The following is a 22,420-nucleotide window of genomic DNA, read 5'->3' on the forward strand; positions in this document are numbered from 1 at the left end:
GAAACAATCAATAAGTTATCGCTAAAACCTTTAGTTTGGAAGCCTCTAGAATCTACAGTCTCCCATAAAATCCCTTTCTTTGAAGTCCTACATTTGTTTGCTTCTCAAAGCTTTTCGTTCAAGCTCTCGCCTTATATTTCCACGCGCTCATTCTCTAGCTAATTCTAGATTCCACAACGCAAAATGGATGAGGATTTCGATATCCCGGCGGCTGACGATATGATGAAAACGACGACATCGATCTCCCCGACGAGGCTCCCATCATGAAGGTCGGAGAAGAAAAGGAGATCGGAAAGCAAGGCTTGAAGAAGAAACTTGTTAAGGAAGGTGAAGGTTGGGAGAATCCTGAAAGCGGCGACGAAGTTGAAGGTATGAACTATAGTCTAAACGAAGAATCGGAAGCAAAAAAATTAGAAAAAAATCTTCTTTTTTCTGATAATGTTTTGGAGTCTGATTGGTTGTTGGCGCAGTTCATTATACGGGGACATTGCTGGATGGAGCTAAATTCGATTCCAGCCGTGATAGAGGGACTCCTTTCAAGTTCACTCTAGGTCAAGGTAAATGAAGATTTTCACTTTCGCTTTTGGAAATTTCTGAAAACAATTTTAATATGTTTTATATTGAATTTGAGGGAAATTATGAAGTTGGAAATTTAAGTTTGGTTTTAGCGTTTTGCACTATTAGTACGAATCCAATTCATTTGTTCTCAGTAGCATGTGCTTAAATGTTATCCTATTTATTAGCTTTATTTTGTTCCTTTTCCTGCGAGTCTCTGAAAATAAAACTTGTGTACAGGCTGTTCAAGTTTTTAACTGTGAACAAGTTTCGAGCTTGCTCCATTTGGGGTGTATTAATTGAGTTATTTTGAATCTTTGCGTTCATTGCAATTAGACGTTAGTAGTATGGAGTACCGGATTCCTGATTTATTTTACTGTAATTAATTTGGTTGATTCAATGAGTTGCCTGTTGACGATAATGTGTCTGTTTGTTATCGTTATGGTTGATTGAGGGCAAGACCTCCGTAAGTTCAAGATATGGCAAGCATGAGGAATGAGAATGTTGTTTTGCTTATGAAATTTGAATCCTTCATTGTAAAATTTATACCGACTTCGTTGAAGTGGGAAATTCTTCTAATTGGTATTACGCATAAATATGGTATTTCTACTTTCTTTTAATGTTTGCAGGACAAGTTATTAAAGGATGGGATGAAGGTATTAAGACAATGAAGAAAGGAGAAAATGCTATTTTTACCATTCCTCCTGAGCTGGCATATGGTGAACCTGGCTCTCCACCAACAATTCCTCCTAATGCAACCCTCAAATTTGATGTTGAATTGCTATCTTGGTCTAGCGTCAAGGACATTTGCAAGGATGGTGGGTTATTTAAGAAGATACTTACTGAAGGAGAGAAATGGGAGAATCCAAAGGACCTTGATGAAGTGCTAGGTATTATAATCTTTTCCTTTTAATATTTATAATATAATATTATCTCTGTATGAATGATTGTTTGATTGAACTAGGTTTAATAATTGGTTTGTATCTTGAATCTAGTTAACTATGAAGCTAGGCTCGAGGATGGAACAGTGGTTGCAAAAGCCGATGGCAAGGAGTTAACGGTTAAGGATGGTTTGTATTGCTGATGACTTTTCTCTTCAGTTATCTCCTAATTTGTCTTGTGTAATTCTTAAAATTCCCGTGGCTGTTTCTTTTATGAATAGGTCATTTCTGCCCTGCATTGGCTAAAGCTGTTAAGACTATGAAGAAAGGGGAGAAGGTACTTCTTACAGTGAAGCCCCAATGTAAGTTATTCTCACTAATTTCCTCTTAAGAATGAAGGTAAATATAGATAGTTCTTGTCGTTAACCTCATTTTACATGATAAAAGATGGCTTTGGTGAGAAGGGGAAACCAGCTGCTGGTGTTGAAAGTGCAGTACCTCCAAATGCCACACTCCAGATTACCTTGGAGTTGATTTCTTGGAAAACTGTCACTGAGGTCACTGATGACAAGAAGGTTATAAAAAAGATCCTGAACGAAGGGGAGGGATATGAGCGACCGAATGAGGATCTGTTGTTGAAGGTATGTTTAATTATGAGAAAGAAATTTCGGTTTTCTGCTGGCAGTATGCTAGAAACTTGTTGCTTGAACATCTATTTTTTTTTTATAAACCTTTTGCAGTCAAATTAATTGGGAAGCTACAAGATGGTACCATATTCTTAAAGAAAGGTCAAGCTGAAGGAGAAGAGTTGTTCAAGTTCAAGACAGATGAAGGTAATGAACTAACAGAAGTCATCCTCCTCTACCCTCAGACACCAGTTCAATGATTTTAGCTGAACACTCTCTTCTTGAAATTTCTTTCAGAGCAAGTCATTGATGGTCTTGATAAAGCTGTGATGACGATGAAAAAGGGTGAAGTAGCACAGCTGACTATTGGACCTGAGTATGCTTTTGGGTCATCTGAGTCAAAGCAGGAGCTGGCTGTGGTTCCCCCCAACTCGACCGTGTACTATGTTGAGATGGTATCATTATCAAGGTTAGTGGATCAGTGTGCTTATATGTTTTAGTTCTTTGTTATGGATCTCTGAGGTACCCATTTGGGAGTGAATTAGAAGTGGTTCTGACAAATTGTTTCTGCAGGATAAAGAAATGGGATATGAACACTGCAGAAAAGATTGAAGCAGCTGGTAAAAGAAGGAAGAAGGAAATGTGTTCTTCAAGGCTGGTAAATATGTGAAAGCTTCCAAGAGATACGAGAAGGTATGCAGTAGCGGTGCAATTGGATTGGCTGTGGAAGTTTTCTCTTCCAATGCCTTGTGATTCAATTGGTGTTTGTACATGCAGGCTGTGAAGTATATAGATTATGATACATCCTTCAGTGAAGAAGAGAAAAAGCAGTCAAAGGCCATTGAAGGTTGCTTGCAATCTGAACAATGCAGCTTGCAAGCTGAAACTAAAGGACTACAAGCAAGCTGAGAATTGTGCACCAAGGTCTTAACGGTTTTCACAATTGCAGTCATAACATTTTGCTAGATACTGTAGCAATATTAACAGTTGCATGTTATGTGGACGCAGGTTTTGGAATTAGAAAGTTCAAACGTGAAAGCCTTGTATAGAAGGGCTCAAGCATACATCCTCTGGAAGATTAGATTTGGCTGAGTTTGATATCAAGAAGCTCTTGAACTTGATCCCGATAACAGGTATTTGGTTTTTTTAATAGGCTAGGAAGAAACTGTTTTCTGCCAGTCTGGGCATTGTTGAATGTCTTCGTAATGTTTGTTTTGCTACCGGGAGATTAAGATGGAGTACAAAGTTTGAAGGAGAAGATCAAGGAGTACAATAAGAAGAACCAAATTCTATGGCAATATGTTTGCCAAGATGAATAAAGTTGAGTCTACCAAAGAAGCTGCTGCTCCAATGGGCATAGATAGCAAGGCATAGGGGAGAGTTGGAGTTTGGCATCAACCGTTTGACTACTTTTGTTTTATTGTTTGACATTAGAATGTTTTGATTGCTGAATAATAAACTATTAGATTCAATATAATGTCTACTTTGACTTGCATGATAATGTTTAAGCATTTCCACAACTTGCTTGTATTATGTTCTTGGTATATTTCGGGAGTGGTTGGATTTGGGATCAAATTCTCTAATAGAATACAAACATTATGGGCGTAGGTTGCGACATATTGTTAGCTTAAGTAGAGAAAATTCTTCTGCTCAGCTTTTCGATGATGGTGCCCCATCGTCTCCATCTAGTTTGAACAAGTAGCACTTGTCTCGTCAGATCAACTCACATGTAATTTTGAGGTTGGTTGTGAGGTGAGGCAGATAAAGGGGCTGTGCATCCGAGAACCATTACACTTCACAATTTACTTATGTTTCTACTGCTCCGAGGATCCTCTTATAAAGAAATGATTGTTTGACGACCCAACCATATCAAGCATGAATGGACTTGTATCCTACCATCTCGTAAAGGTATAAGAAGAGAGTTCATTGTCCACTCCAAATCATGACGAAAGGAGCAACCTACAATCGTTTCCAAATCGATAGTTAACATTCATAATTATTTTCTTATTTTATAAATTTGTTTATTAGATAAAAAGAAATTCACTTATTTCCTTCATATCTACGAAAACCTTGGTTCTTACAAACGTGAGAAAAAATTTATACTAGCAAGTGATAGCTACCACTAATAATTTTTTAATCAAGTATGCTTTTCTTTTTGGCAAGCTGAGGTTGACATATCGATCCTATTACACTACTTGAGAGTTGAGATCGTCTAAAGTTTTATTCTATCATTAGATTCAGAAGGTAACAACAACAACTAAATCTCAGAAACTGAGACTGTAAATCTTACACAATCTGCCTGACAAATAAAGAATCGACGCCATCATATGATGCCTGCCTTGCCCGTTGGCAATTAATAGGCAAGCAAAACTTACATTGTACAATGTACTACACAACAAAACAGCACACAATTTCTCATCCTCCTACGCTGGTTTTGGAGGTTTTCTCTTCTCTAATCTCCAAAACCCTTTGTTTGATACACTTTATGTTCAGCATGGCATGCGACTTAGCAACCATAAAAAACAATATGTTCTGGTGGTCCATTTTAGTATGGCCAGAAATATTGTTTCATGCACAAATGAATTTACTGCTTCAGGTCATTACCAGTAACCAAATTTGCTTTGTTATTGATCCATGGAGGCTACTCACTGCAATTTATTATGGCTCAATTTTACCTGAATTTCATGCAACTCCCTTCCCGGGACGCAATGTCGCTCTATCAACTCACCTGTTCTCCGATCAAATCAAGACCGACCACGAGGAAACTGATACCTTGAAATAATAGAAAATAGAAGTGAATCCCTTGGGCAGATAACAAGCTTCTCACCGAGGCAGTTAACAAGACAAAAGCCAGAGCAAGTTCTTTCCTGTACAGATGATTTCTCCTTTTTTTCAAAGTTTTCTTTGTTGCTTCTAGTTTGCCAAGCTCTTCAAGGCCAGAATCTGAGGAGGATCTCAGAAGACTTGTTGCCTCCATTAAAGCATCTGATTCCTTCTCATACGCAACGAGATCGGCCTCCGATGATCTACCTGACTTTTTTTGTAACTATCCACTCATAAACTTCCAAACCGAAACAGTCCTGATATCATTGCATTGAACTTTGTCACTGACATGGTGTTTTTCAAATAGAAGGTATGGAACTACGAAAGGGAATGGGTGGTGCTGGAAGGTATTGAACACGGACATAATTCCAGGGACATAGCAAACAACCCAAGCTGGTAGTTGAGCTTCTGGCAGGAACATTGTCAACGGGAGAATGATGCAGAACAAGGTGAAGGAGTAAAAGGTAGAATAAAGCTTTCGTAGGAGAAAGAACAGGAATATCAAATTGGCTTTCTTGGCCATACTTACCTGGATATGGAAAGAAAATGAGACAAGCACAAAATTGAACTCTACGCTTTTATAGTCATAAGGTAGGTTGTAAACTCCATAACTAAATGATGCCAGGAAACATTTAACATATTTTGAGTTGAAACTTTGATGAATTTCCATGTTCAAAGAGCTTGGTAAACCAAAAATAAGCTTCATTTAACAGATGAGTTAAGACATGCATTGCTTACAAACAAATAACATGATTAGTCTATTACTGCAAAATTATTATTGATCTTGTTTTTACTTTAGGAAAAAGACTTGGTTGAGGCTAAATCTTAGACTGTTGCTCTTGTCCAAAAGCAGCTCACAACCCACATCTTGGGCAACCCCACAAGTTTTAAAGTTTTGGACTACACTACAGACTAGGATTCCAAGTGTTCCTCGCCTAAATGACCAGCAGAGTGAGGTAAATAAAGATGAGATGGTAAAGGCTAGCGTAGTAACATATGAAAGCAGTTCCCTACAACATGTTTGAGTGTTACTCATCTGGATGAAGAGCCCTAATAAGAAGGATCCCTAATTAAGCTTTATCTCCTGAAAGATAGTCTGGTTGGATTCTCGCAGGAATGAGGAAATTAATAATTTTTTATGAAGTACAATTTTTAAAGGTGATATATTAATTTATGCGTGTGTGGTTTAGTTTTTATGAAATCAAGAAATGTCTGACATAATAGTTTCAAGAAACCACAGTACCTTAGAACGAAGTATGTCAAAGAGCACAAACGGAACAATTGCATTGGACCAGAATGCCAGCGATGCTGCTGTTTCTTATATGCCTCATAGGACTCGGGAAGCTCACAAAGGCACTGCAGATTAAAAGATTAGGTCACCTTTCCTTACTCCCTCAAGTGAGGAAGGAATTTTTTATATTATAAATGACAGTCACACACCTTAACATCATTCAGATATACAAACTTCCATCCAGAAAGGTGAGCACAACTGCAATATCCATGTCCTCGACAGTTGTTCGTTCCAGCCATCCACCACAGTCCTCAAGGGCCTTAATTCGCCACACACCAGCAGTTCCATTGAAACCAAAGAAGTTGATAAACACACCATTGACCTGCTGTTCAACCTCAAAATGGAATGATAATTTATGTTCTGCAATCTTGTGAGCAAGTTCTCATCCTTATTTACAAAGGCCCACCTTGTCTGAACCAAGCAATATCATCATTCCCCTAGAAGAAGACAGGGAAACAAGTGCTGTTCAACAGAATATTGAGCTAAGAAGTCAAAACAGAAAAACACCAAGGAAATATAATTTTTACAGAGAAAATCAACCAGTACCAACACAAATAGAATAGGAAATTCCAACCAAGAACTGAAGTTCCATCATTCAAAAAATTTCGGCGCATGCATTGAACTTCTTAATGTCTCAATGGTGTCATTGGATACCACTTACGCAACAATTGACATATCACTATTACTAAAAACTAGCATAGCATAGAAACTGAGAAATATCAAGCATTTAGAAAACCAAGTATGTTCCTAAAATGCAGATGTGACATCATTGGATAATTAATTCATCTGCGCATATTCTTCAAAAGAAGTACAGCTCAATATGAAAGTTAAAATTGGATACTAGGAAAAGATTAAAACAAAAGAGTTTAAACCATGTTTGATCTCTTGTAACATCCACATTGTTATCTAAGGTTTCCAACTGGATTTATTGCAAGGAAGAAACAAATACACATAACATGGATGACCAAGGATCCAGGAATCTTCATCTTAAGTGTCAAATGCCCCTGGATTAAATCTTTATGTCAAAGGCTACATTTGCTAGTAACAATCCAACAAGGTTTATCTACACAACCAGATTGTAAATAAAGACCACATCGGTCAGAATTGTGTTGCTTACAACTGTATATTGCCGAACACTATGGTATTTCCCCTCTTGGACTAACGATTACTATTAAAAACGAATCCTAAATTTATTCAGGTTAGCTTTATCTTGAATAAGTGACAATGATAATAAGGATCATCTTGGGGACCACACCAAAATCATGTTTAAAGGTAATGACTAAAGGGTATATGAAAACAAAAACAGATAAATTTACATAATTAAAATGAAAATTTTCAGTTATTTTATATTTCTCCACCTAGACATTATAAATGCCAAATATCAAAACTTTCTTAAACGTATGGAGTCTCAGCTGAAGCGAACTAAAATGTTACCTTGAAATGAGGAATGGTTTTCTTCAAGAAATCTGGTGCCGGTTGAAAATCAGCATCAAAAATTGCAACGAACTCATAATTTTTCACATAATCACAGCTCATTGCAGATTTCAGGTTTCCCGCCTTGTAGCCAGTACGGATAAGACGATGCCTATATAATATATGCACGCCCCTGTGCTGCCATTTCTGTACTTCTGCTTTGATAAGAAGTTGAACATCTACATCATCAGAATCATCCAAAACCTGAACCAGAATTCTCTCCTTAGGCCAGTCCATAATACAAACAGCTGCAATAGATTGTTGGTACACCTGCACACCATAAAGTGAAAATTTTATGAAACGTTTACTACAAACCTCTTATAAACGAATAATTTATTTTATTCAACTTCCAAATAGTGGAAGGAAAGCAAATGCCTAAAATAATTTGAATGTCAGTATCTCAGTCAACGTGGAACTAACAAGGGAACTAGAAATCACTAAGCACTAGGCCTAATCTACCAATGCATGCTGCCCTACTACCATAGAACACCAACAAGGAAGACAGAAGAAGGAATGTAACCCGGTGAATTCAAAGTAGCCTAGCCTAATCTTAAAATTTTATTTCTTTTAGTACCCTAATCAACACATTGTATGAACGTACAATTAAAGTTTAAAGACCTAAACAAAACCAAAAGGTTTACAAGTCACTGTTCAATATCCCCTTATCTAAATAGTGCATCCATGACCGAATGGAGCAACTTTAGTAAATTTAAGCTTCAATCTACTTAACGATTTACTAAAGCGGATGATTTCGCAGGGACTTTAAAACCTGCATCTTTAGGGCTTAGCTTACCTCCCTCTCATTGCACATAGGAATTTGCACCAACACCATTGGATAATCCTCTACATTCTCTCCTTCGACTCTCCCCGTCGGATACTCCATCGCTGCCGTCGGCTTCAGCTTCCTAAATTTGATCCAGAAACATCCTAATATCAACACCACGCGATCCACCGACTGAACCAAGAACAGAACTATGCACACATTCGCCAAGCTCTGAAGCGGCGGTGCCAACCAATCAGCTCTCTTTTCGAGCCACTTGGCATAAACGAGATCGACGGCGGCCTCCGCCTCCTCCGCCGACGGCGGACTAAAATGCCATCCCTTGAAAAACGCGACTAACTCGACGCAAAGCAAAAGAATCACCAGGAAGAGAAAGAGCTTGATAACACGGTAGAGCCTGGAAGCGGTGTAATCGGAGGAGGAATCCGGGGAGAAGATACGTCGGTTGGCGGTACGAAGAAGGAGAAGAGAAGCGATAGCGATTGAGGCGAGAGAGTTAGCGAGTTGCTGGAGCCTCAAGAGACAAACCCAGGAAAGCTGGCGTGCGCTTCGGGAGCGATCCTTGTCGGGCGTCCGATCAGGAAGGGGGTTGGTGATCTGGACGGTTAGAAGTCCGTTGGTGGGATTGTTAGTATCGTTGGTGAAAAACTGGTGGTTATGCTCCCTTTGCTTGTTCCACCATTCCTGAAACTCGTAGTTGGGCGGTCGCGACATAAAGCAACAAATGTAAATGAAATGCCTTTGATTCTCGCTTTGCTTCTGTTCCAACTGCTCAAGTAGAAAGCGGCGGAAGCTCAATTTAGGAAGAATATTCTTAAAATAAAAAATGCCGAGCTTTTAAGAAGCCAGAGAGGATTAAACCCAGATTACGCATAATCCACGCGCTAATTACGGGGATCTTAATACGTAAAAGAGTGTAACTAGTAAAACATTTATATCTATTTATATAATAATTTTATTAAGTCAGATAATCAATTATAGATTAAAAAAATTAATGCAAATGTATTAAATAATATTAGTAGAATAATTAAGGGGATTTGAAATGGGGTTAGCGGTAATTAGATTTGAAGTGGTGGAGGTGATGCTCGGCACGTGGGGGGATGGATGACTGACTTCACCTTTAACAGCTCTTTGACAACCCTATGAAAATGCCCATTTTACACCTTACCCAACCTTTTCTTTTTCATGCTTTACTCGCTACAAAGGTCAATATTAGCTCTTATATTCAACTGTTTATTTTATTTTTTTATTATAAAAATTCATTTTAGTCTCTATCATATCTAAAAATTTCATATTTTAATTTAAAATATTAAAATGATTATTATTTGACCTAAACATTTTTATCGATTTTCAAATTGAATGTTGCAACACTCGACGACTACGATCGAACAACGATAATAATGAGCACCGTTCAATTAATTTAAAAAATGTTAAATTATAAATTATTAAACGTATAATTATAAATTAGTTAAAATATAAATGTAATTTATTTAAAACACAATATTTATTAAACACTAATTTTTATAACTATTTACCCCATTTATTTTAATCATCAAATTTTTAATTTTATCAATCAGGTCACCTACCATTAAATATTAACATAGAAGATGACGTGACAGTTAATAAAATTTATATAATTATACATTTAGTCCTCATTACTTACACATTCTATTAATTTGGTCATAACTTTTATTTAATTTAATAAATTTAATCCTCAACCAGATGGTGATATTTGGTCATAACTACTGTTGATGGGTTTGAACCTGAGATGCAATCTAAAAAACTAAGCACCCTAATCACTAAGTTGGACCACTAAATTTGTTTAGTATATAGAACACAATCTATATAATTTATAATATATTTAATGGTAATAAATGACCTTATATGGACTCAAACATTAAATAATTGAATAGTATGAAAATATAAAAAAAATATAAACAAATATTATAATTGATTAATAAATGAATATGTTTTATTTATTTTTTAAACCACATTTAATGCAAAAATTAAAATAAAAGTGAATTTAATATGTTATAATTGAAACGTATCATTTTACATATTTTAAATTAATAAATTGTCTTCATTATTCAAATTTATTAAATTAATTAAAAGTTAGGACCAAATTAATAGAATGTGAAAGTAATGATGACTAAATGTGTAATTATATAAATTTTATTAATTGTCTCGTCATCTCCTGCGTTAATATTTAACGGTAGATGGCTTGATTGATAGGACTTAAATAGTTAGGTGACCCGATTGACGAAATTGAAAAATCGGTGATTAAAGTAAAAGGGGTAAATAGTTAGGTGGTCAATGGTATAGTTTACCCTAAAAACTAATGTTTTTTATAAAATTAAATTACATTTTGATTTTTAACTAATTTATAATTATATGTTTAATACTTTATAATTTAACGTTTTATAAATTAATTTAATGATGCTCATCGTTAACGGTGCTCATCCATACTCGATCAGCGTTATACAATTTTTCCTAAATAATTTATATAATATATATTCTAAAAGCGAGTAATTAAGAACAATAAAGAATAGCGTTGATCTTTGTCTCAGTGTCTAGATATGAATAAATAATTTTAAATTAAAACAAAAATATTACATAATTTTATAATTTTTTTCAATTTAAATCGTAGTATTATAATCTAAAAAAATCTAAGTAAATTCAATGTATATTTTTAATTAAATATTTTTTATGTTTTGACTTGTAGTTGCAATGTTAACGTAAATGAATACAATGAAATTTGAAGTTTGAATATAAATTAATTTTAAATTCAAATTTTATAAGTGTTTAAAAAATTCGGTTTAAAATATTTTGAGAGAGATTATTTGCTTGCATGAAACAAACTCAAATACAAATTAAATTCAAAGTGGCATATTATAGTATATAGGAATTAATGGAAGATGGTTCATAGGCAGTGGAGAATCAAAATGAGCTTGAAATATAAATAGATTAGATGTAATTTTTTATTTTTTATTTTAAATTTAAATAAATCTAAGGTAGTATATGTCCAAATATTTTCAATTCTCTAACAATTTATACAGTGATATGAAAGTTAATGTTAATATTGATATTTTGTTTCTCCAAGAGATGATGATGGCGTGGGTTATACCCTACAAGTCTTATGGGCTCATTCTAGTGCACGTCCATCATTGGGCTTTGAAAAACATATATATATGTATATATATATATATATATATATTCTGAAGGCTTTCAAAGATTTTGTACTTTAAAAACTAGAGAAAATATATGTGCTTCAATCCTCGTTATTTTATAGTGGCATAAGTAACCAACACGAAACTGGTCACGGCTAAGGCACCAAACAAAACAAAAGCACCCAAGCCTCACTACCATACTTGCTTACAAGAATCAAGGCACCACAAGGACCTACATAACACAACGAAACATAGCACGTAGCCGAGACTATAAGGCCTAAAGGAAAATGGCCGAAAGATATCGAGGGTCACTCCGATCATTTCCCTAAAGTTTTAAAATTATCATATATTTTAAAGTCTCCACGTCACTATGTGCATTATCGGTATCGTCTTCCCCAGTTACATACCGGAAATTTCCTTAGCATGGCCACTTTCTCATTTTTCTCATACAGATTGTTTAACGTTTGTTTTAGACTTTTAGTTAGATTTTGGCTTAATTCACAATTTAACCCTCCCAAGTATATCCCGTTATCCACTCAGCCTAAACTATATTTTGACATAATTTACCCCTTAAATTATCATTTTGTCCCAGTTTACTCCAAAACAAAAAAATACGAATGTGACACATGTCATGTTATTATTGGACAGCGACATTTTTGGGGGTAACTTTAGACAGAAAACAATTTACAGTGTAAAATAGGAAAATAAGTCCATTTTCATGAAAAAATTATTTTATTTTTCTTTTTACTATTTGATATAGTCCATTTTTTAATATATATTTACTTCTTCTTTTACAGATCACACCCCTTGACTCTGGATGCGGAGTTTCTAAATCCAGTATGGAACCATTTTCCTTCTCTCTCTTTTTTCCTTCAATTTTTTGTATTATTTTTTTCATTTTAAACATTCATTACAAGGAAAAATGGCATGAACTGTGGATAAAGTTAAAATAACCCTGATAGATTAGGTTAAGCATGCATTGAGAGATTGACTTTTAGTTACCCAAATAAAGAATTAAGTGTGTTTATACATATATATATATATATATATATATATATATAATGTTGTAATAAAGTTGAAAAGTGCAAAGAGAAAAGAAAGTATATTTGCAGCAAAAGAGAAGAAAGTTGGTGCAAATGATGGGGACACAGAGAAGCTTTGAAATGCAGAAGAACATAAACACGCTTATGGTTGGATGGCATGAAATAATGCATTGGTTGGCGAAGAGAATCATGGGGGGATGCTGCCTTTTTCTCACCCAACCAAATTTCTTTTAATTTTAGACTCACAACCCATCGAGTCATTTCAGTAATGAAATGTGTATATAAAGTGTGTTATAATTATGAATAGGATAAGATAATTTTCAACAGATTCATTAATTAAAAAAATCAATTACTCAAACCAAATTTTAAAGATCAAAATTATCTCAATAATTATATAAATAGTCATTTTATATCTTATTTTTTTAACATTTTAATTTTTGGTCAAAACAATAACGTTCAATGCAAACTATTAATCGATTAATGGTCAATCAATTTAAGTGACATAATATATTTATATGTATCCAATTATTGACCTAACACATGTCATGTTATCACTTTCGGTGATGTGACGTTACTTTAGTGATATAACATATGCCACATCATTGGATGATGGAACACATATCATGCTATTACTTTGGGTGACGTTGCACATGATATATCATCGACATAGGTTGACTTTTAATCAATTAATTGTTATCATCCAACATGATCTGTTTTGATTAAAAATTAAACCATTAAGAGTTAAATGCTAAACAAAATAAAAGATAAAGTGATTATTTATGTAAAAATTAAAAAAAAAATTATTACATTGGGTATAATATTTAGAGTTTATCTTATGAGTGAAAGACACTGACTTTTAATTTTAATATAATGAGAATTACTAAGGCAATGGGAGACATACCCTAATCAATCATATATAGTATTCCCTAAAAGAGCAACCAAATGGGCTCATGAAGAAGTATATGTCCTAATCCCAATCACTTAAAATTTAAAAAAAAGGGGTTAATTAGGTGTTGTGGGAGACTCTAAAATAGCCTTTTCTCTACCTGGTGAGCACATGGATTTGGGGATTTGATTAAGACTATTTACCAAACAAATTCCCATAGAAAAAACCTAGAGACATAATGCTACCACAGTTAAAAGATGAGATGACCCATCCCATGACAAAAACTATCATCTATCAGCTACGGATGGTATGAATAGGGATTATCATCAAATTTTGATTCGATCAGTACTGTTATTATAGTATTCTATAAGTTACAATTTTAAATATATAATAATTTTAGAGAATTATAAACAATTTAGACATTACACCAATAAATTTATATATAATATTAAATTAATAAATAGGGACCAATAAAACATGTCTCTAAATGATTGGTTTCCAATTTTAATTTGTATGTAAAAATGTCTTTCCAGTGACAAACAGCATATAAAGGCATCTTTCCGGCAATTAAACAAATTCTAATATGAGAATCCAATTATTGACCCTTGAATTAGAAATTAATTAAATAAAAAAACAAAATTTTAAAATTGATTACCAATTTAAATTTTGATGAAAGCATCTTTCCAATATAAATACTTGAATTCCACTACAATGATTACTATTTTTTTTAAATTTTTATTCTTCTTAAAAAAATAATATTAATTTTGAAAGTAGGTGAGATAATAAAGTTCAATGGGTCTAGTCAGAATCTCACCAATGCCAACCTGGGATTCTTTTGATGCATAAATTAACCTAGCATAAAGTATCAATAAAAACAAAAACAAATGTTTAATCAAATGGTTGGTTATAACATTTGGTTATGCTTAAATTAATTAACTAATTACTTATTTCCTTTTTGTTGTTGTCAATATAATTTTTTTAATAGTTTTTGATGATTATAAGATAATTTCCGTTAAAAATATTTTTTAATTGTTAATAATTTATATACACATTGTAGACGCAACTATTCAAACTCAAACTTTTTAGATAAATCGGCACTTATTTTTATCAATGCCATTGTTTAATAAATTCTATTTTTGTCACAATAAAAAAGAAAGAAAGATAGGGACACAGGGATCTAGTTTTGGTTAATATATGAAAAATAATGTAAAATCGCCAAGAATTAAGGGTTGAAGCCAGCTATGCTCAGCTAAAAGGTCATCAACGTCTTAATCATGAGTTTTCTAGATAGAAAATTTTAGGCAACAAATACAGCTGGTTAACGCTTAAAAACACTAGTAAGGGTCTATTCAAGAAGATTACAAGATCTATCAGTGCTTTTTAAAAAAATAAATAAAAATTGAGTTGACGGTGACCTCCATGCAAAAGTTTCCAAGAGAATTCTGGGAAATTTTGTTTTTAGGTTAAGCTTACGTCTCAAATTATAATAAAGTAGAATGTCCAATGGTGTGGAAAATGAAAGCTGCTTAATTAGCATTACTTGATAAAAATACTATATCTTACAAATGTTGGTGCCTTTTCTCTATAAAGATCTTTGCACCATGAATACACAAATTTTACATTGGGTAAATTGGTAAGAAAAAAAGGATCCACAAAAAAGGGGTAAAAATGAATTAGAAGTTGAAGAAGAAAACCCTAAAATTAAGATTAAAAAAAGGAAAAGAATCCTCCACTTTAAACCTAAGCATAAATGGCTAGCACTAGCCTAGTTATGGTAGTTCATGCACTGGTCCAATAATAAGTTCATTTTTTATATATATACAATAGTAATTCTCTGCTTTAAACCTTTAATCCAGGACCAAAAAATGGTGTGTTATTAGAGCTCAACTTTCATGTCAGAAACTTGATTTGACCCTGCAATTACAAGAATAATCAATCATTAATTAATCAGTCTGATATAATTGGTTTGTTAATTCTATTATCAATGAGCTTTTTTTGTTGCTTACCCTGGAAGTTTTGTGAATGTAATGCCATTTCTTGGCTCTGATTCTGGCCAAACCCCATCTGAACTAGGGTTTCAAGGTCACCTTCACAAAATGTTGGGTACTGAAACATGATTTTGACACCCAAATTTTAGTTGTTTAGGTCTATGAAAATGGAGAAGATGAACTCTGAAAATGAAACTCACCTGAGGTACAGTTTTAATAAACTGGTTAATTTGAGGCAAATGGGTGTTAAGTTTAGGGCAGATGGCAGAATCTAAAGGGTCCACCGAGCATTGAGTCATTGTCCCATTAGTAATATTGCCATGTAATGGTGGATTTTGCTGGGACTGATGCCCCAAAAAGGCTGAGGAATTTACTGGGAATATTGGATGCTGCAAAGTGTTGTTTGATTGAAACACCTGCAAAAACAAAAAAAGGTAATCCCAATTCAAAGAATTGAAACATTATTTATTCTAAAAAAAATGAACTGTTGAAAATAAGAGCTTTAGACTTACATCCTTTGACATTAAACTCTCCACGTTGAAGTCCAGGCTGGTGTTCACTGTAGCTAACTTCATTGAGAGGAACTGCAAATAAAAAAATCCATGGAACTTGTATACCAAGAAATTGATCACCACACGTTTATCAAATAAAAAGTTAATAATTTTACCTCAACTTGTCGTTGCAATGATTGAACATAGTTTATAATTTCGTTCAGCATCAAGGCTTTTCCAGTAACCTACAATTTGAAACCCCAGAAACCCATTACTTCTAAGAATTAGAGCAACCATTTTTCTTTTTTAAACTTGATTTAGAACATATTTTGTTGCAGACCTTGTTGCAACCGGGAACAAGATTTTGCAGAAGCTTCATTCTCTCACTGATTTTCTCTCTACGGACCTGATCAAAGTGACAGATATTGATAAGCAAGAAACCCCAGTTTTTGAATTCAGAAGAAAAGTGAATTATGTATGATTCTCACTCTTTCAGCTAAGCTATGGCTGTCAGTTGCTTGACCCCTTCTTGCTCTAACATGAATATAGTCCTTGGGAGGCTCAGGAGCCCTTGTATTGCTTCCATTGGCGTCTTCTTCCACTGCTTTACCAGAGCCATTTTCGTTTTCATTGCTTTCGGATAACTTGCATCGCTTTTCATTTGATGCCTCGTTGGGTTTAATCACCTGGAAATGAATAATTATAGGATGTTGAAATGAAAATTTTCTCTTTAAAGAAAGTTACCAAACTGGAGCTCTGTTCAAAGTTCGTACCTTTGAAGAATTTGGCGATGGGGATGGTGAAGTTTCGTTTGTTTTTGCTTTGGGAGCCGCTTTTCTTTTCCTTGAATTTGGACCTTTAAAACCAGGCTCGGGGTGCTGTTTGGAGACGGTGGATTCCTCTTGAGAATTGGCTGCCAATGTTTTTATTGCCGGACTACTGGAAACACGCGGTAGCTTGACATTCGCCGCCGACGGATCAAATCTACAAGCGGCAATCTCACCATTGTCTTTGGGTCCAAATTGAGTCGTTCGACAATTGAAACTCCTGCTTCCAAAGATAGAGAATTTCGCTGCTCTCTCTGCAAATCCAGGATCAGCTGAGAAATCAGCCACACCGGAATTCATTCCCATTGATTTTGGCACCGGCAAGTTCAATTTAGGAGGGGAATTCAGTGGAGTGCTGTAACAAGAAGAAGCCGCCGCCAACATGGGCTGAGAATGTTGGGGGATCTCACCGGAGTTACCAATGCTCCCCAATTTCCCAATCAATTACCTCATCATCAAGCTCTCACTTGACATATTGCAATTCGATGCAGCTGGGGAAGACACCATGGAACTCAAGGCCGACTCGTACTGTAAACCATAATCTGTCGGAAAACAATCTTGGGACTGAGTTTCCATTACCGGAGACAGCGACTGCCAATCTGACATCGGCGACGATGATAAAGACGACCCAAAGTGCAATGGCGGGATTCCTGCATCAAGGAAAAACCGGTTCTCCATTTACTAAAATCCAATGTGAAGATCCAGATTAAAAAAAATTGGGCTTGGGATTCTTTAGAGTTCCAAAAGGCAAATGAGTGGAATTTAAGTGGGAAAAAATGATTGTTTGTTTTCATACAATAGAGGTGGTTAGAGGAAACGTTGGGCAGGACGCGAATTTGGTGAAGGAAAGCAAAGCAAAAGAGAGAGAGAGACGGTGAAAGGGGAAGAATCGGGTTGGGCTGCCATGGAGTTATATAGATGTAAAACAATGCTTATTGCTTGACTTTTTTTTTTCTTCCTTTTGTTTTTGCAATAATTAAACAATTTATTTTTTCCTAATTTTAAATAATTGAATGATGATTACAGTTATATATATAATTATATAAATTCAAATTCTTTACATTATATTACACATTTTTAATTAAATCATAGCTAAAATTACTTATATAATTATATATCAAATTAAAATTATATATTATATCATAAATTTCATCAAAAATTGTATAAAAATTTGATTTTTATCCATAAAAATACTGATATACACTTTTAGGACAAAGATCTAGGATTATATTTAGGGATGAGCATGGGTGGGGTTTTTGGTCTACCCGACCTGATCCGAGATCAATGACTCATCCACTGGAACCCGACCCGACCCACATAATATATACCCTCCACCCAACCCGACTCGAAATGATAAAAAATATTATTTTTATTCAATAAAACAGTAATTTAATTGACAAAATAATATATATATAGAGATATTATTGTAATTATTCTTAAATATATAAGGTAAAAAAATTTAAATCGGGTATTTTTCATCCTAAACCTAAATCCAACCCAACCCGAACACCACCTTTAAAAAATCTGACCGACCCGAACCTAATTTAAAAAATACAACCCGATCAGGTCGAGTCAAGCAGAAACCCGTCGGGTTCGAGTCTCACGTCCATCCCTAATTATATTTCTTGAACCAATTTTCTTTAGTCAAATTGCGCCTTTGGTGCTTGTCAAATCATAACCTTTGTGTATTTTTTCTTCTACAATTATTAATGAAAGTAACTCATGCATGAACAAATGATTAATCTTTCATTTCACGGTATTAGTCTTTTTGACGTATCCAACTCATCGAATAAAATATTGTTGGGATTGGAGTTAAATTGGTTGAATTGAAAAATAAAAATATATTTGTTCATATTAGAATTAATTTAAAAATAATACAAAACTGTATATATAAAAAGATACACCAACCAGTGTCATTATTAACAAAAATATAAATAATATAATTAAATAGTGTGTTTTCGTTTTATATTCTACTTATCATAGAGTGAGCTAATCTGTCTTCAATCATAAATCACAATACTAATAATAACATACATACTATTTCAATTTATTTTTTGTTTAAGTACACTGATGTGAAAAGTAATACGTACGTAGCTAGTAAATCAGAATTGAAATTGGCTCGACTTAAAATCTATTATTAGTTTCGGTAATAAAAAGAAAATAATATTCTCTTTAAAGGAATCGGATTTATTTTAACTTTTAAATTAAAAAAAAATCACTACAATGGTTAGAAAATGTATGAATTCAAATATGAGGAGGAGAAAACTATATTCCAATGCAGACCCGACATACACACATGTTTAACCACATGGTCGTGGCAAGGTTTTCGGGGGCCATGTACAAATTTGTATAAAGGGGCCCCTATTTTCTAGATATATTCGATTTCGGGACAACAATAGCGGCGTTTTCTTGACAAACGCCACAATAAATCCATCTATAAGGGCGTTTTATCAATAAAGCCGCAATAATAGTGGTGTTTTTTTGAAAAAAACGTCGCAATAGATCTATCATTAGTGACTTTTATTGATAAAACCCACTATATATATTTTTTTTTGGGCCCCATTTTTTAGGGGCCCTGCACGGTCATGCAGTTCGCGTCGCCCCAGCCACGGCCCCCTGTTGACCATATGGTTGCAGCAGTTGTCTTTCTTTGAACATTTTGTTTATGTTTTGATTGGATTCAAAGGGAATGGTTTCATCAATGACGAATTAGGTTTTTGCCAACCCTCCTGCATTTATATAAATCGAAGTTTGCATGCATTCATGGTGCAGTCTTGATAAAATAAATGAATAAACGTGAGTATATTAAAGGACGCACGTATATATGACAGATGGATCCTAAACGCATCTGAATAAATGGTCAAAATTCAACAACTGCTGTGCATTGCTTCTTCTGGCACCGTCCATCTAGACTCAAACATTTTCTAAAGAGAAAATCGCCTCAGTGACCAAAAAAAGTTATAATACGATTTTAACCAACTTTTTTGGATTTGCCAAAATGACCAACAAATTCGCAACGCGAAATAAAAATCGCAACGCGATCCCCAGAATCGCAAATCAGTTTCCAAATTCGCAACGCGATTCTTGAAAATCGCGATGCGATAGTACAAATTCGCATTGCGATTTTCAATAATCGCAACGCGAATATGAAAATCGCAACGCGAACACATAAATCGCAACGCGTATCCGTAAATCGCAACGTGTATCCGTAAATCGCAACGCGTATGGGTAAATCGCAATGCGTATCCGTATATCGCAACGCGTATCCGTAAATCGCAACGCGTATCCGTAAACCGCAACGTGTATCCGTAAATCGCAACGCGTATCCGTAAATCGCAATGCGTATCCGTAAATCGCAACGCGTATCCGTAAATCGCAACGATAATCCGTAAATCGCAACGCGTATCCGTAAATCGCAACGATAATCCGTAAATCGCAACGAGAATCTGTAAATCGCAACGATAATCCGTAAATCGCAACGAGAATCTGTAAATCACAACACTGAAATTTTGGGTATATAACACTAAAATCATAAACTAAATCCCTAAATCGCAACTCATTCCATCTCCATCTATCACTCTCTCCGGCGACATCCGTTCCTATATCCAACGACATCCTTCCCAATCCGGCAACAGGTTTTAGTTTCGCAGCTCGTCTGTTTAGTAAATTAATTTACAACCATGAAATCATCTAATGTTGATCATGTTTGGATAGATTTGTGTTTTGGAGGGTCATGGGATAATGTTCATGGTGTTTTACAATATATGCCTTTACCCATGAATCTTCAACTAAAATTGTCTTTACAAAAGTTAACTTATGAAACTCTAATGCTACGTGTTTCAAATAATTGAATTTAGAGCCCCTAAGTGGATTTAGGCTATCTTATCAGAGAAATGGTAAAGTTTATTTGTTAACCGACAATGAAGATGTTGAACGATTCATTGCTTACATTAGTGTTTCACAAGATGATGTTACATTGTATGTTGTTGAACCTAGAAGTAGTATTGTTGGGTCAGTAGCGGTAGTAATCAACTAAGTTTTTCTCAAAACCCACAACCTTTCTCTAATCCAAATCCCAATCAACTTTCAGCACCAAATTCCGGTTTTCGTATTGACCAGTTAGACGATGATGCCAACAGAAAAAATTGTGAGTACTAGTCAGTATTCGAAATTTGGTCTTGGTCAATATCCGGACTTTGATATTGGTCAATACACGGATTTTGATGATGTTTCAGAAGAAGAAACAGACCATGCGTGTAATGATATTGATATTGGTCAATACCCGAATTTTGATGATGAAACAGCCGTTGCCGAAGAATGTAATGTTGATGATAATGAGGAGGAAGTTACGACTGTGAATGAACATGTTGAACATCCATTCTGTAATTCATATAATCCTAAAGAAGAAAAAGAAGAAGAAAAAGTCCCCGAAGAAAAGAAAATGCCACGGGCGTATAACTGGAATATGCCAGAATTACTTCAGATACCTGAAGAAGAGTTGATAAAGAAAGCAGTTGATTGTTACACAAAAGTTATTCGTATCAAGAAAGATGATTGTTTTGATACAAAGGAAGACTTGAAGATAGCTTTATATACGAAATGTGTGGAAGATGGCTATCAACTAAAAGTTAACAAATCAAGCAAAGATCGTTTCGAAACAAGGTGTATGATTGACAAAAACTGTACGTGGCGTATGATTGCAAAGAGAATAAAAGATTGCAAAATGTTTCAAGTTAGGACTTTTATTGATAAACATACATGTTCAAGAACCCAAGTTTTTCCTCACCATAGACAGGCAAACAAAAAGGTGTTGGGTGGTTTTCTGGCTGAGTTAATGTTTTTGAATGGCAGGGTATATCGGGGACATGAAATTATGACTGACATGAATGCTCGGTTCAAGATTAGTATATCATATTCTCAAGCTTGGAGAGCCAAATGTTATGCCTTGGAATTGTTGAGGGGGTCGCCAGAAGCATCGTTTGCCCAACTGCCGGCTTATTGTCACAATTTAAAGCTGAAAAATCCTGGGTCGGTAACTCATATCAAAACAGATAGAGATGGACGCTTTGAGTTGCTGTTTATCGCCATTGGTGCTACGGTTAGTAAATCAATATAATTTTGTTGACTCATTTTTGTTAGTTACATGCATTTCACATTAAATGATTATATTTCTTGTGTATATTATTTTGTAGATTCGTTCGTTTATTACTTGCATGCGCCCAGTTATTATAGTTGACGGAGCACATTTGAAAGGTCGATACCTTGGAGTAAACTTATTAGCAGTAGCCATGGATGCTAACAATGGGATATTGCCAATAGCTTACGGGGTTGGCAAATCTGAAACCTCTGATTCATGGACATGGTTTATGGGGCATCTTAGGGATTGCATAGGTCCTATTAGCAATCTGACAATCATATCCGATAGGGCAAACTCAATTGACAACGCTGTTAGAAGGTGTTTCCCAGATGCTTTCATGGACTTTGTGGTGTTCATTTGTATAGAAATCTAAAATCAAGGTCTGCTGTATAAAAAAGCACAAATGGACATACTGGAAGGCTGTAAAAGCTTATCGGGAAGTGGATTTCAA

General features: G+C 34.7%; 1 protein-coding gene and 2 pseudogenes across 1 annotated transcript; 1 reads left to right on the top strand and 2 right to left on the bottom strand.

Moving 5' to 3' along the window:
- The first annotated feature begins 15 nt into the window (after nt 1-15).
- LOC120167737 lies at nt 16-3,560 on the top strand (annotated as a pseudogene).
- A 701-nt stretch (nt 3,561-4,261) lies between these two features.
- Nucleotides 4,262-9,204, bottom strand: LOC120167735 (annotated as a pseudogene).
- A 5,829-nt stretch (nt 9,205-15,033) lies between these two features.
- Nucleotides 15,034-17,713, bottom strand: LOC120167736 (transcription factor bHLH62-like). The gene is made up of 8 exons (XM_039176663.1): nt 16,779-17,713; nt 16,494-16,691; nt 16,346-16,411; nt 16,182-16,250; nt 16,027-16,098; nt 15,715-15,930; nt 15,533-15,632; nt 15,034-15,440 (listed from the first exon to the last, which is right to left on the bottom strand). Exons 1-8 carry the CDS (start codon nt 17,214-17,216, stop codon nt 15,403-15,405), a joined length of 1,197 nt encoding a protein of 398 aa, XP_039032594.1. The 5' UTR covers nt 17,217-17,713; the 3' UTR covers nt 15,034-15,402.
- Between the last annotated feature and the right edge of the window lie 4,707 nt (nt 17,714-22,420).

The sequence above is a fragment of the Hibiscus syriacus genome, unplaced genomic scaffold (assembly GCF_006381635.1).
Source record: "Hibiscus syriacus cultivar Baekdansim isolate YM2019G1 unplaced genomic scaffold, ASM638163v2 tig00111693_pilon, whole genome shotgun sequence".
In the NCBI taxonomy this organism is placed as follows: domain Eukaryota; kingdom Viridiplantae; phylum Streptophyta; class Magnoliopsida; order Malvales; family Malvaceae; genus Hibiscus; species Hibiscus syriacus.